Genomic DNA, 15,918 nt, shown 5'->3' on the forward strand with positions numbered 1-15,918 from the left:
AAGCTATCTTGGGAGGGGTTCTATGTATCCTAAGGACACAACTTTCCCTGTTGGCAGGAAGGCAGAGTCAGGGACAGACTGGACAAGGGGTTAGAGCAGAGGGGACGAACGGTCTTGGGAATGTTTGTGAAGGAAGGAACAGATCACTCTTTGGAGCTCTTCTGAAAACCTATGTATCAAGATGCCTCTAATGTTTCTGATGCATTGGGGTTCATCCTGCTGGGTCACCCTGAGGTGGGTCTCTCATCCAGCTAGAGCCCTCCACCTGCTCCCACCCACTATGCCCAACCCATGCTGCTGGAATCCATCTGCTCCTGCATCTGTTTTTCCACCAGAAGGGGAGCTCCTGAAGGTTTCAGGGACGGGGTGTGACTCATAGCTTTGTCTTGGCATCATCCAGCACATGGCCAGGCACAGAGCAGCCGGTGATATATATTAGTGGAGTGAATTAGTGATAGCGAATGAATGAGGGAGCGGTCAGGGCAGCTATGTAAGGATGTGCAGATTGTGCACTGTCCCTCTCCAGGTGCTGTCGTTCATATAAGCTACTGTATGAGTGGTGCATCTTGGAGTTGTGTAATATGTAACTGGCACAACAGTGCAAGGCAGCCTAGAAGTGAATCGACAAGTTAACCCATGAGCCCACCTGCTGCCCTGACCCCCACCTTGTCTCCATAGGTCTGGTTATGTGAGAGCTGCTGGGCTGTGCTTGCACTTTGCCATTTTTGGCATTCAGAACTATAGAGGGGCCCCTGTTGTCCTGGCCCTCCTTGCCCAGAGTTGTGGCATCATTTCTGGAGCAGCTCCAGCCCCTGGATTACCTGAAGTAGGTCTTCCAGCCTCAACCTAGGGTCATCCTGGGCTCACCCTTCCTACCAGGGCCACCCTGGCTTGGGTGGGGTCTAGGGGAGGGGTCTGAGGGTGGAATGGGGGAGTAGCACAGGCCAGGGGCTGGGGTTTTAGGAGACAAACTGCTGCTGTCTCCTCCTACCCTCCTGCACAGTAACATCTGGTTCTTGAAAGCAGATTTCTAGTGTCTCCTGAATGTCAGGACCGGGAATTAGGCGTCCTGGGTCCAGAACTGGGCATAAGTTGAGGGTCCTGAAGCTCAAACTTTATGTCTGGGGTGGTGGGTCACGCTCTGTCAACGGTCAGAGTAGGGCTGGGTAAATCAGTGATCCTAATAGTTCTCGTGTTTCTGAAGGGAACCTTGATTTCCAGCGCCTATCTTTATCTCCATTTGACAGACGGAGACAGCAGGCTGAGAGAGGGGCCGTGGCTTGCCTGACACCACATGGCCAGCAGGTTCCATGTGGTTCTCTCTCTGCTTTGCCCCTAGAGCCCCTTCCTGCACTGCTATTTAAGAGTGGGAATCTTGTTAAGGTGGGAAACAAAGAAATGAAGGGCATCTCTAAGCTCTGCCCCTTCCCACCAACCCCATCTGCCTCTTCTCAGGTTCACCTTCCAGAGGGAAGGGGCAAGTGCCAAGGAGGCAGGGTGACCCCTGGGGCAGACTCAGAGCTGGCAACCCCCCTCGGCAGCACATCTGTGGTTCCTCTGCTGGTTTTCTCAGCCCTGTGGTCTGTGGCCCCATCTTACCTCCCTGGCATTTAGCCAGCCTCGTGCCGGCCCAGGTTCCCACCCTCTGGCAGTTCACAGAGAGCAGGTGCCAGAGGCAACAGCCCTTTTCGCGGGGTTAGGCCACCTGAGCTCTAGGGTGGTAGGTGGTCCTGGCTAAGGGTAAAGGCTTTGAAATCAGATAAACCCTGGTTGGAACCCTGGCTCTCCTGCGCTAGGCAAGTTTCTTTGCCTTTCTGAGCTTTAGCTCCCTCTCTTGTAAAATGGGAGAAATCATAGCATCGACTTCATGGAACTAATTGTGAAGACCACCTATGTGAGGCATTGAAGCTCTCAGGATGCCTAGGGCTTGGCTCCCTGAGGGATTCATGGAACCCCTTGGGGCCTCAGTTTCCTCATCTGTATATGGGGCATAACATCCAGGATGGCTATGAGATGGTGAGATAAGGGAGGTAGAAGGCTTGCCTCATTGAGTGCCTCCTCTGCCTGAGCCTCAGCTTCTGCCCCTGCAGGATGGGGACAAAGCACCTGTAGGGCTCCAAGACCCTTCTAGCTCTGACCTCCCCCAGCTGTCTCAGGAAGCTCTTTTTCTCAGCATTTACCTTGGAGGGCTCCACTTGGGCCTGGTCGAAGGAGATACCCTTGACGTTGGGCAGCGGGAGGTCTTGTTCTCTGAGCAGCTCTGTGAGAGGTATGGGTAGGGGAGCTCAGTGCCCTGGCAAGCAGAGGTGTCTGTGGGTGCAGGGCAAGGGCGGGGAGGGCCCGGGCCAGCTGACCCTTGGCTGCTCCACTGTTCAGAACAGGGAAAGGACTTGGCGTATCCCCTTTCTCCTCTCCTTCCTCAGGGGACATCATCCTCTCTCAGGCAACCCCACTCTAGAAAACCGGGTCCCTAAACAGCTTTTCTACCCATTCATTAAAAATCTATCTTGAGACAATTTCTTCTAGAATATATGCAGGAACTATGAACACATTCTTGTGAAGATAGGCTTCTTAGCAGCATTTTAAGGAATGTGCGGTTTGTTGAAGGCATCTTAGGAACGTCTTAGTGAATTTCATTCTTGTTTAATTGAGGAACATTGCTGAAACAAGGTTTGTCCTCCTAAAAATGCTAAAATGTTGGCAGAAACAGAAAATGTCTCAGAAAAAGGTTAGAAACAAGTCAGTAAAAACTGAAAAATCAACCTTAAAACACTAAGGATTTGGTTGTATGATAAGAAAATATCCATTAAATATATCAAAGAAAATATTCATGAATATACTCATTTATTAAATATATGAAAGGTAGTCCTTAGAGTAAGTTTTTGGTAAGTTGGTAAATGGTAAAGCTGGAGAATTTTGCAAATTGAGTTTCAAAGAACTAACCATTTGGCCTTTTGAGTTTCTGAGTTTCTGACTTGAGAGCCTGGCGTGGGCCCCTCCTGCCCCCTCCTTTGCACTGACCAGCCCTTATCTCATCCCAGCCCCCCATCATCACTCTGGGGCCCTTGCTGGCCCAATGTGTATTCCAGCCCAGTTAGGTGCGGAGCAGGATGGAGGAGGAGGGACAGGTGCCTCTGGTGTCCTTTCTGTTCCCTGATCTGCAGATGCCTTCTCATCAGCCTCCCAGCTCCCAGCCTCTGGACGCCTCCTCATTTCAATCCTGTCTGTGTTGGGACCAGATGATCCTGACTGCAGCACAGGCCTTTGTGAATCTCTCCTCTGCCAATTCTCTTATCCTCAGGCTGCTTCTTGCAGCCAGTTTTCCTGTATTTCCTGAGTGGGTTTGGCCCTGCTCCTTTTTGCCTTGTGGGGCAGGTTTGGACAGGACCCCAGTGTGAATGGCACCCCTGGCATTGTGCAACACACAAGGCCTGGATGTTCAGACTCTGCAAGACTATGTAGGCTTCTTGAACCAGACTTAGCTCCTGGGTCATCTTGATGCTCGCCATAGGTCTCTTTGGTCCAGGATGAAGGTACACTTATTGAATGAACTGCCGGTGGTAGGCACCGGCTAGGTGAGGTTGCATCCTTCCCCACCCGGACCCTTTTTCTGCCTGCCTTGCCGGGCCTTTCATCACCGCTGTTCCTCACCTTTAATAGGTCTCCCTTCTTGAGGACAGATTTACCCACTTTATGCCCAGAACTTTCCCTGGCTATCACAGGTCACAGAATGATGCGAAACCCTTCAGCCCAGCCAGGATTTGAGCTCCTCTAGCCTCGCCCTCTAGCCTCACTCTGGAGTCCTGACATAACTCCTCAAGTTGGAGCATAGAGAGAAGCCCATGGAAAGGAGATGAAATGCCAGAGTTCTGGGCTCAGCTCTGCCAGAGACTTGCTGTGTGACCTTGGGAAAGTCATTTTATTCTACTGAACCCAAATGCAAAAAAGGAGGCTGAGCCGGGTGATTTCTCAGAAGTGCGTAAGGTCCGAACTGGTTACCTTGCATGTACTAGCAGGGTCCACGCAAGGTACACTAGCTGGCAGAGAATGGGGGGGAGCACACCCGGGCCCTTTCCGGCACCCCCATTGGCCACACTCCAAATTTCAGTCTCTACCCTGCCTCCATCTGCCTTGCCCAAGCACAGTTCTTAGCCAACCCCAGGGGACAAGGCAGAAGCCAGCTGTCTGCGCAGAGTTCTAGACACAGGTGATGCAGCTCCAGGCCGCATGGTGTATGGGCATGAGAAGAAACCCAGTGGGGCTCACCGTTGTGATGGGGCAAAAATACCCTGTTCAGAAGCTCTAAGAGAAAGGCCTCCATACGTTTTTCCTACAACAGATGAAAAAGAAACAGGAAGGTCACTTCGGCTGGGCTGGCAGATTCTGACCACGGGAATGGGGCACCTCCAGTGTACAGGTGCCCACAAGAGATCAGGAGTAGTCCAGGGGACTCCATTTTTAAAGGGCACTGGGGCCAGATGACCAGATAGTGAAGGGCCTAGGGAAAGTTGAGGGGCCTGAAAAAGAGTTACCCTCATCCTAGGTCACTGGGACTGTCTTCATATCTCTGCAGGGTAGCCCAGGGGAAGAGGAAATAGGTTGAGCCAGAGGAAACCCACGGCCAGAGCTTCACAGGTACCAACTTTGGGTCCGTCCAAAGAGGAGCTCTCCAATGCTGAGACCTGTCTGGTGATGGGGCAGGAATTGTCTCACTGAGATAGCAAACCTCCTGTTACTAGGGATGTTCATGCAGTTCAAGAGGTTGATCAGAGCTGCTCCAACCCATTTGGAGAGATTGGAAAAGGACTCCCTTTCTTTAAGACTCTTTCCCCATGTATTGGGACACTGTTATAAACATATTCATAATTATCTATGATGTGGGTGGCTTGTACACTGCACAACCTGTGCAACCATACACAGCAGCCCTGGTCTGGATAACTGCCCTCTGATGATGTCACAGAAGGGATCCCTGACCTGGGAGGATGATCTTCAGGACCTTTCAAGGCTGGGATTCTATGCAAGTAAGGCCAGAGCAAGGCCTAATATAGCAGGGCTAATCATTCTGAAGTGTTTCCCGATACATGTTCAGCCCTTTCATTTTGTTGTTTTTCCATCTTGCAGCCTTCCCCCATTAAGGACTGGCCCATGAGGTTCACAGTCTTGTGGAAGCGAAGGATGGTGGAACCAGTGCCCCAAGGCTAGGGAGGGCCCAGACACGTCACACTATAGCAGAAACGCCTCACTGCTACATGGGGACCCAGGTGGCACAGGTGGCTCAGGATGCTATGCTGGGAATCCCAGGGGAGTAGAAACCCAGAGAGGAGACACACAGCCATGTTGGGGGTGCAAACGGAATGTTCTCTCAAAGGAGGCTGTTTTCATCCTATAGAGGAGGAGGTGCCCTTAAAAATCTGGGCATCATCCTGGATACCTCTCTCAGTCCTTTCCCACATCTACTCCAGCAGGAAGTCCTATCGGGAATATGTCCTGCACCCGGCCACTGCCCTGGCTGCCACCTGCCTCATCAAGCCTCTGCATTGTTCTACCAGTCTGCTCAATGGCCTACCTGCCTCCACTCCAGGCCCCTCCAGACTGCTCCTTCTGTGTTCCATCAGCTTTTATCTCACTCTGGAAGAGCCAGCTTCCCACTAGTAGGCTCTACTCACTCTACAACCTCCCCTCAATCCCTCTGATCCAGCTACCCTGGCCCCCTCGTTGTTCCCTGAACCAGGGGCACACCCCTCTCTGCCTTGGGGCCTTGGGGCCTCTCTTTGCCATGTCCCCACAGCGCTCTCCCTCACCTCCTCCAGTCTTTTCTCAAACACTTACCTTCTCAGTGAGGCCTTCCCCAACCTTCCTTTTTAGTTTTACCTTCACCTGCACTCCTGATGCACATCCCCTCTTCCTACTTTTTCTTTTCCACAGTATGATCACTTGTGTACATAGTCTACAGTTTTACTCTGCTCATTGCTTCTTATCTGACCTCACCCTGCTAGAATGTACGTTCCATGAGGGCAGGGTCCTTTGCTTTGTTCACTGACATATCCCAAGTACCTAAGTCAAGTCTGGGCACATCATAGGTGCTCAGTAGGTATTTGTTAAGTGTTTGAAAGAATGAAGTGGACAAGTTTAAGTTCTGGGGGCTCCCCTGACCCCAGGGGGTGTGGGGACTCCAGGGCAAGATGAGATCAGTGATAAGAAAGTGAGTGAGGCTTTCAACTTCCTACATCAGTGACTCAGGGCCTTTTTCTGGGCCTGCTGATGGGTCCTTCAGGACCATGGAGAGGCCAAAGTTTAGGAGAGACTCACCTGCTTTGCAAGGCCGGCGGGATAAGGGCCCAGGGTGACTGTGGTGCTACCAGAGAAAAGAGATCACCCTTTCAGATCACGGCAGCTGCTTGGGGGTGCAATGGTCAGTGAGCTCCAGTTACAACACCCCCTCCCTCTTTTCCTCCCTCCCTCTTATCCACTACTCCCTGTGCTGACAGCAGGCATGGAAATGCACCCCTTGACCACCCCCCCCACCCCCGCCTACTTCTCTGCCAGTCATTCTTATTTCTTCTGAACATGCAAAACCAAAAAAACATTACCTGCTTGGAGTGAACTGGAGTTTTAATTCCTGATTTCTCGAGGAAAACACAGCCTTTGAAAGGAGATTCTATGGGAGTTGAAATTAGGTCAGAAGAGGAGAGGAAATTATGTTCCAGCCAGAGGGATACCCTTCACCCCGACTCCCGTGAATGCTTGTCCAGGGCTGGCCCCTCTCACTGGTCCTTTCCCTGCTGCCCCAGATGCTGGTCATGTGTGTTCAGACCATGTGTGTGGGTGGTGCTGTGGGAGAGGGCACTCATGGTGTCAGGTCTTCCTGGAGGCCAGGGGAGGCTGGGGCTGGGCACAACGCAGGGAGGCTCAGCCCAGGGAAGGGAAAGCCTTTTGCAATGAGTCATTTGGCCATTGAGTCACTGTTGCTGGAAGCCAGAGGACTCCTTGGTTTTGAGGGGGTTGTCTATTGGCCTTCGTAAGTCACACAGTCACCTTATAGACCGGAAATCGTTCTTACTACCAGTCAGAGATGACAAATTTCTTGACCACAGAGTCATGCCAACTAAGATTCTAGGGTCCTGTGTGTGTACTGGATGCTGCTGGGCTTGCCTATTGGGGGGGGTCCCCCACCCCCCATATGTCTGAGGTACCTTCCCAATTTTAAGGTCTGTGGAATGGGAAATAGGAATCCCAAGGGGGCTCAGAAGAGAGAAGTTGAAACTTTGGGGGAAGCTGTGTTTCCCCAGAAATAGAGTAGACAACACAGATATGTTTAGCCTCTTATGAACTGTTTTTCTGATCTTTCTCCTGGTTTTGCAGACAAGGGCTTTTGAGGCAGCCATGTCCAGGGAAGGCAGAAGACTTAACAACTACCTACAAGGCACTGAGCAGAAGGTATTGGAGGCAAAACCCTTTAGTTGTTGAGGAGGTCTTTGGGGAGCACTGGGAGCCACACAGGGGAGCAAGTGTTAATTGTAATGTTTTGACAACAGGTGCATGCATCTATCTGGGTGTGGACCGATCGAATATTAGCAGGCAACACAATGGTGAGTTTTGCAGCTGCCTCAGTCACCCAGTCCCGGAGGGGCCCCCAAGTGGACCCAGGCCCCCTGAGGAACAAATAATTTCAAGGCTTACTCACCCAGGAAAGTGAGACAGAGGAGGTGTTGCTGGTCCCCAGCAGGACCAGCGAGCCCGGCTGGGTGACGGTGGCTGTGTGGCCATCAATGTGGACGGTGGGAGGGTCGGGGGTACTGATGGTCAGTCTCACAGTTCCTCTGGACTGCTTGGAAGTCTGAATGAGGTTAAAGCAGAAAAGGTGCAGGCAGGTACAGAGAATGGAGTTCCTTAGTTCCCGGCTTGGAAGAATGGGAACAAGATCGTCTTAGGAGCCAGGGTGTCTGAAGTTTCATTCTAGCTCTGCAGCAACTTGCTGCATGACCTTGACCTTGGGAAGTTTACTTAACCTCCTTGAGCTCCTTTAAGGTGAGATTACATCCTCTGCTTCCTGGGCGTGCATGGCAGGTAAGAACATAAATGTTGGAGCAAGAATCCCAGCTCCACCGCTTGTAAGCTGTGTGGCCTGAGACAAGTCTCTTAATCTCTCTGTTTTCCTAGTTGGTAAATGAGAATAATCGTTCCTACTCCACAAGGTTGTTGTGGGGATTAGATGAATTCATTCATGTGGAGTACTTAGAATAGAGCCCAGCACCTAGTAATGCTGTTGTTTTCTATTACTGTTCATCCGATGCCATGTTCTAAGAGCCTTTGGAGAAAGGACACTGAGCATGGATTTTGGAGTCCAGGACTGGCTTCAAATCCTGCTTCTGCCACTGACTGAGTGATATGAGCTTGAGCAACTGGATTCACCTTTCTGTGCCTCAGTTTGCTCACATAGGAAAATGGGCTGAAGTGCGGGGAATCTGAGGATTATGTTGACGCAGGTGGAGGAGCCTGGCACATAGTCACTGCTCGCTGTTGTCTCCGTGTGCACATCTGGCTGCCTTAGCAGGGGCAGGGGCCCGTTCAGTAGTGAGTCATAACGCCAGCCTCCTGGCCATGGGCACCTGGGCGGGGCGATGAGCTAAGTGCCTTACTTGAACCAACCCCCCCAACCCTCACAGCACCAGTGGAATAGGTGCAGTGGTTTTTGGAGTCCACAGTAGGAAACTCTGGCCAAATGGAACATGCTTACGTGGCCCAATCCTGCCCCCATCCCAGACTCTTTCCTGAGATCCTGGCCCTGGTGCGGGAGGGGAAGCCGGTGACACACCCACCTTGGGCTCCCGCTCCAGCTCTCTCAGTGACAACAGTTCAATGAGGTCGGCAGCCTGGAAAAAGGGCAAACCGCGTGTTGGCCTTTAGAATCCCGTAGCTCTGTTCTGAGCAGTTTCAGGGGTGTCATTGGGGTTCAGTGAGGTGTAATTGCTTCCAGCTGAATGCACTGCGTAGTCGACGTTGACATCGGAGGAGACTTCCACCTGGTTTCTCACCATGATTTATCCGGAAAGGTTAACTTTATTGTTTCAGTGATTTTCCCTTTCCATGTTTTACTGTGAAAATTTCCGCACATGTAGCAGAGTTGAAAGGATTTCAACATTTGTATACTTATCACCTAGATTCTTCAGTTAACATTTTCCTATACTTGCTTCATTATATTTCTATCCATCTAGCCATACTCCATTGGTTCCTGAAAATCATAAATCATGATGGAAAGCAGTACAAAAACGTATAAAGGGGACAAGTCTACACCAACACCTCTTCCCCTTTTCCTCCAAATCCTATTTTCAGGGGTAACCAGTGTTGGCATTTGGGAGTACATCCTGTTTTCTACACACATATAAACATGCATAGTAGAGAATATTCTCACCATGCAGTCCTGCGCCTTATTTTTTTTTTTCTCTCAGTATCAGTACATATAGAACCAACCCCATTCTTTTTTTCCCCCTGAATTCTTTACTTGTATTTTTATTTTTTAATTTACATCTAAGTTAGTTAGCATATAGTGCAATAATAATTTCAGGAATAGAATAGTGATTCACCCCCTACGTATAACACCCAAGGCTCATCCCAACAAGTGTGTTCCTTAATGCCCCTTGCCCATTTAGCCGATCCCCCCCCACAACCCCTCCAGCAACCTTCAATTTGTTCTCTATATTTAAGAGTCTCTTATGTTTTGTCTCCCCTCCTGTTTTTATATTATTTTTGCTTCCTTTCCCTTGTGTTCATCTGTTTTGTATCTTAAATTCCACATATGAGTGAAGTCATAGGATATTTGTCTTTTTCTGACTGACTGATTTTGCTTAGCATAATACCTCCAGTTCTATCCACGTAGTTACAAATGGCAAGATTTCATCCTTTTTGATTGCCGCGTAATACTCCATTGTATATATATACCACATCTTCTTTAACCATTCATCTGTCGATGGACACTTGGGCCCTTTCCATACTTTGGCTATTGTCAACAGCACTGCTATAAACATTGGGGTGCATGTGCCCCTTCGAAACGGCACACTGTATTCTTTGGATAAATACCTAGTAGTGCAATTGCTGGGTCATAGGGTAGTTCTAGTTTTAATTTTTTGAGGAACCTCCATACTGTTTTCCAGAGTGGCTGCCCCAGTTTGCATTCCACCAACGCCATTCTTTTTGACAGCTGCATAGTATTCCACCCTGTATGACCATAACCAGACTCCTTTTTACCAATTTGTCATTGATGAACACCTAGGTTAACTTTATTTTTTGCCCTATCCCAAGTGAAGCTACAAAGCGCACCCTTGCATATGTACCCTTGCCCACTGGGGTAAGAATTCCTGCGGGCATGGAATTACAATGCTCACCTACAATTATCTCAGTGCTCACTTACAACTGTCTCCCCAGCGTGGGGACACCTGGCTCTACTCCTGATCCCACTGCTGGGTCATCTTGGGCAAGTCTCTTTCCCTATCTGGGCCCTGGTTTCCTCATGTAAAAAAATGGAGCAGTAGCATTAGATCTCCTCTAGACACAGATCTTAGGGTTTTGTGTTTCAGTGTTTATGGAGCACCCACTGCATGCTGTAGACATGTTCACCATCTGTAGTCTGTGTCCTCGAATGGGGGAGGCAGTGCACACACAAAGTTAAATAAATAAACACCTGTGTGTGTATTTGTCAACATATGACCTTGCATATGTAACTTTACTCATACACATGCCCAGTGTGATCAGCGTTTTGAAGGGAAAAGCACAGAAAGAGAGGGGAAGTGGGGCGAGGAGGGGGAAGGCCTATTCTGCATATTTAGATGTGGTGGTCAAGGAGGGGCTCTCTGAGGAGATGACATTTGCACTGAGGCCAACAGTGGAAGGAAGAATGTTCCAGGCAGTGAGCCCAGCAGGTGCAAAGGCCCTGAGGTGGGCACCAGCTCAGCCAGTGTGGTTGGAGTGGAGTAGGTAAGGGGACAGAGCTGGAGAAATGGGCAGGGGGTTGCAGAGAAGAGACTGGATGTTATTCAGAGTGTGCTGAGTTGCTGCTTGGGGCTTTTAAGCAGTGATGTATCTGGATTTCCCCCTCATTGGTCTCTTCATTGACCCTGGCAATTTGCTCTTATTGCAGATCTCTATATGTATGCCTCCTTGTCACCATTCGGGCCACCTCCTCATAGATGTCTTTACTGACTAGAGTGTCCAGGGTAGCCCTGTCATTTCCACTAGTCGCTTGCTGACCCAGTGCTCTTATTATAAACAAGATAAATTATTTTATTTATCTGACTGTTTTCTTGTTCAGTTTCTATTCTCCCACTTGACTTTGAGCTTTATAAGGCCAGGGACGCTGGGTGCACAGGGCCTAGCACATAGTAGGCCTTCAAGAGCGATTTGTGGCATGAGTGAATGGATAAGTGTTATGAAGAGAGGAGCAATAAAGGGACCTGGGTGTTCAAGGAAGACTTCCTAGAGGAGGGGATTTCCATGCTGGGTTCTGAGGGCTGAAGAGGAGTTCTCCAGGGAGGTCCAGAGAGAGGAAGTGACTTACCTAGGTCCCCCAGAAAGGCACTTCTGCCAGCTGGATCTTGGTTTCTTCATGTGAAAAGCAAAGCAATAAAGTTATATACTCCCCTTTCTTGAGCACTCACTTTGGAGTCCTGGGGGTCCACGTGGATCTCCTTGCTGGTGTAGAGGCAGGACAGGATGTCATTGTAGACTTCTAGCCCAAAAGCGAGGTCTGCCATGCTGCCTTGGGCTAATTTTGGAAGGGGTTGGGGGGTCAGGTGGTCAGGCCTTCGGGGTCTCTGGCCTGGGCTGCAGGGCGTCACAAGCTTCAGAAAAAGGAAGGAGGAAGGAGAAATTCAGTGCGAACAGCTTCTCTGACCAACAACCGATTATAGCTATAACCGATACCACAGGCTCACTATGTGCTAGGCAGTGCTGAACACTTATGTGCACAATCTCATTTCGACCTTACAGCGGTGCCGTGAGATGGGAACTATTACTGTCCCCATTAGACAGGTGGGGAAACTGAAGCCCAGAGGGGTGAAATGACTTACTCAATGTCCTACAGACGGTAGGTAGAGCTACATTTTGAACACACGAGCTCCTATTTTTCGCTTCTCCCTCTTCCGACCCCATTCCCTTCTCTGTGCCTTTGTTAACAGCACCTCCTTCCTATCCACTCAAATCCTTCCTGTCCACCTGACCTACTACCTCTGACAGGCCCTTTTCTGGGCCTCGGTTTCCCCATCTGAGGAATCTCTTCCAGCTGGGTGTTGCATATAATTCTGCACCCACGAACTGCCCCACTTACCCTTTTGTTGGAGTCTCATCCCCGCTCACAGCACCTGTAGCCTCGTGGCCTCTCTTGCTCTCCAGGGTTCAAGTGGGCCTCAGCACAAGCTCCCGAGGGCAGGGGTCCACCAGCTCTCCCCTTCTTTCTCCCTCCTTCCCTCTCCTTCTCCTCTTTTGCCTACCACCCTTACCTGTGACCTCTCTGTATGCCTCCCATCCAGAGAAGGCCATCTCACTTTCCTCTTTGCCCATCCTCCCCTAGGCCAGTGGGTGTCCCGGGAGGGTCTGCCCTAGCCAGGGTGCTGGCTCGCCTGGACTTTCATCAGGATGGCCTCCTCCGTGAACTCCGTGGTGGTGACATAGTACTGGAAGTCTTCTGGGCTTGAGATGGTCGGGGCTGCAATGGGAAAATGAAAGTAGGACCCCGCTTGCCCTGCGGGAGGGTGAAACGGTGTGGAGAGGCAGTGAAGCAGGCAGAAATTGAACTTCTCTGCTCAGCTTTAAGTTCTTGTGGGCTAGGCCTGTGCCTCTTGTAACAATGAACATTTATTGAGCGGTAACTTTGTGCCGGGTTATATGTATTATTGCAGCAGTCCACTCTGTGGGTCTGGGATTAGTCCCACTTTACAGGTTGGGAAACTGAGGCTCCGGGGGAAAATGACTTGCCCAGGTCATGAGGCACAGTGCCCTTTTTCTCCCCCACTGAAAAGTAGGCTCCCTGCAGCTAGGCTTTGTTTGGTTTCCTGTCCTGTTCTCAGAGCCCAGAACGGTTCCTGGCACACAGTTAGGGGGATGGAAGTTAAGCCGCTTTCTCGGCCACTCTACGTACGCAGAGTGAGGTGTAGCAGGCCTTCCAGCAGTGAGTTGAGCAGGGTCGTGGCCAGGGGGCACACCTGCAGGGAAGGCACGATGCGGTCCTTGTCAAGTTGAGAGGCTCTTTCTGGGGTCACACCCTTCTCCCAGGAGGCAGACGAGGGCGAACAACTTACTATCTTCTGTAGGAGGAAGGGCAGTGCCTTATCTAGGGTACTCGTCACCAACTCCAGAGCTCCGTTCGCCAGGAGGGGGTCCATTCTAGTGGTGGGGGAGAGCAGGTGGGATCTGAGACACCATGGAAGGGGAGACTGAGGCCAGAGGCGGGAATCCAGGGCAGGGCCGATGGGCTTGTGTAACATAGAGTGGCTGCCTCCTTCCCCACTTGGTGTCTCTCTTCTCCTTCCCCAACCCCACCCTTTCTTTTTGTTTTATCCCTCTCTTGCCTTCTTGCTTTCTATCTCCATGACTTCCTCGTCTTTACTTTTTCCTTATTGTCCCTCTCTGCTTCTGTCTCTTCATTTCCTCTCTGATAAAGGTCTCTGGGATTTTTGAGGAGGGAGAGTCATGGAAAACTTCCTGGAGGAGGTGGTTTTGTGCTAAGGTTACGTCAGCACATAGATCAGCTCATCTTTTCCTCACCCCCACCCCCTGCTGGGTGGATTCTGTGGACAATTTCATTTTACTGGTGAGGAAACAGGCTCTAAAAGTCATATAGCTTGTTCAGGGTCCCCGAGTTAGGAAGCAGCCAAGCTGAGGTTTGACCTGGTTGGATGCCCGCTCTCAGCCATGACATTCAGTGTGGAGAGAGGAAATGCTGATGGATGGTGTGTGCAGCTCGGAGCCTTGCAGATGACCCTGTCCCTGATGCCCTTGGTCACCCAGAGAACTAGGCTGGGGAAAAGCAGCCCCCACAGGGAGTCTGCATGAAGGGCGGGAAGTCCTGGCACTCCCTCCTGGCCAGTGGTAGTGCAGGTGTGGGCAGGTACTCACTGCTCCAGAACCTTGATGCTGAGGTATCCTGGTGGGGTGTGGCACTCCTCAAAGGCCACCTTGGTCTCGTTCCCCATCTGTTCCAGCCGTATCCCAATGCGGATGTTCTTGATGACTTTGAGCCGCAGTATCCTGTAGGGGCAGCAGGTCTAGGCAGGTGCCAAGCCACCACCTGACGTGGAGGCCAGAAGTCACAGGCTGGTGGCCTGCTGCTGCCTGCGGGGCTCAAATGAAAAACTAGGAGACGTCATTAAACATATGGATCTCTCACTTCGGAAAACCTGAAAGATTCGAAAACACCAGCCAGCAGGACAATCACCTGGGGCTGAAGGTGACCTTGACATGGGCCACAGGTGCTCCAAGTGCTACAGTCCCCACGAGGCCAAGAGTTAGGTTGTGTTTTTACTGCACATCACTACAAGGGCGATGATACGTTTATTGTATAGGAGAGAAATATTTCTCTGTGCCCACTTCTCTACCAAAGAAACATTCCTCTGTGCTCACTTCTCTATTAAAAAGGGAAGGTAGACCAAGAAGGCCATATTTTAAAGAAAACCAACAGTGGACATATTCCTAAGGGGCTTTTAAGAATATTTGTTTTGGGGATCCTGGGTGGCTGAGTCAGCTGAGCATCTGATTCTAGATTTTGGCTCAGGTCATGATCCCAGGGTTGTGGGATCGAGCCCCATGTCTGGCTCTGCCCTGACAGTGTGGAGACTGCTTGGGATTCTCCCTCTCTCTCTCTCTGTCTCTCTCTTTTTCTCTCTCTCTTACTCTGCCCCTCTCCCTCTCTCCTGTGCTCTCTCTCTCTCTGGAAAAAAAAAAAAAAAGGAATATTTGTTTCACATGCAGATACCACCCGTAGCACTCCCTCTGTTGCCCACGGTTTGCAACCCCAGGTCGGCATGATCATCCACACCTTAGTGAGATATCCAAGCTCTCAGGTCGGCAGTGAACTCTCACAACAGCCAAGGGTAGGAGCATACTTGATCATACCCGTCTTGTAGATGAGGAAACTGAGGCCCAGGGAACAGATGCCCTTGCTCAAGTTGCTTAGATGGTGAGTAGGAGTGGAGTGCAGTTATGCCATACTCTGGAGGTGAGGGTGGCGGGGCTTGAATCAGACCCTCCTCAGATCATGCTGTCAGTGCATCTGCATTTTACTCAGATGGGACACATATTCCCTGACTTGGCAGTCCAAGGGTTTTATTTCGGTCTCTGCTTCTGACTCACTGTGTTATCCTGGGTCGGTCCCTCTGCCACTCTGTGCCTCAGTTTCCCCATCAGTGAAAATGGCTTTGAAACAAGCCCGAGTGGAAAGGATTATTATGAGGCTTATGGCGGCAGAGGCAGGAGGCCTTTGCTAGCCCTGCATGGCTGCCTCTTGAGTCATAGCAATGAGGGGTTGGCCTGCCTGGCACTGAGGGGGGTGGGGAGGAAGTGCCCGGTGTACTTACTGCTGGAGCGAGAGGTACAGTTTGGTTCGCAACGTGACCTGCAGCAGGCTGTCGCTCAGGATTTGCAGGGTGATCTCTGGTCCTATGGCATCTTCTATGACCAACCTGTGAGAGGTTTGGGGGGTGTTGGTGTGGTCTGCTAAGACCGCTGTGGTTCTGTAGAGTGTGTGTATCTGGGTTGGCTGGAATAGGGATGGACCCCAGGAGGAGCAGGAGCAGGTTTGGGACACCCCCGTCCCCGATCCCAGTCCAGCTGGAGAACAATGGGGCTGTAGTTCCAGCCTCCACATCTTGAAGACCTGGTTGAGTCTCTTCCCTTCTGTGGGCCTCAGTATCACCCTCTACAAAATGGGGA

At 50.7% G+C, this 15,918-nt stretch overlaps 1 protein-coding gene across 5 annotated transcripts in view; it reads left to right on the top strand.

The window, feature by feature from the left end:
- The window catches only part of CDK5RAP1 (CDK5 regulatory subunit associated protein 1), a 191,084-nt gene that overhangs the window by 74,354 nt on the left and 100,812 nt on the right, over positions 1-15,918 (top strand). For all 5 annotated transcript variants that reach the window (XM_042980607.1, XM_042980606.1, XM_042980610.1 and 2 more), the window contains 2 exons: positions 7,363-7,437; positions 7,536-7,589. In XM_042980607.1, coding sequence (XP_042836541.1) covers positions 7,363-7,437; positions 7,536-7,589 — 129 coding nt within the window. The remainder of the gene's footprint in view (positions 1-7,362; positions 7,438-7,535; positions 7,590-15,918) is intronic.

Source organism: Panthera tigris, chromosome A3 (genome assembly GCF_018350195.1).
Source record: "Panthera tigris isolate Pti1 chromosome A3, P.tigris_Pti1_mat1.1, whole genome shotgun sequence".
In the NCBI taxonomy this organism is placed as follows: Eukaryota; Metazoa; Chordata; class Mammalia; order Carnivora; family Felidae; genus Panthera; species Panthera tigris.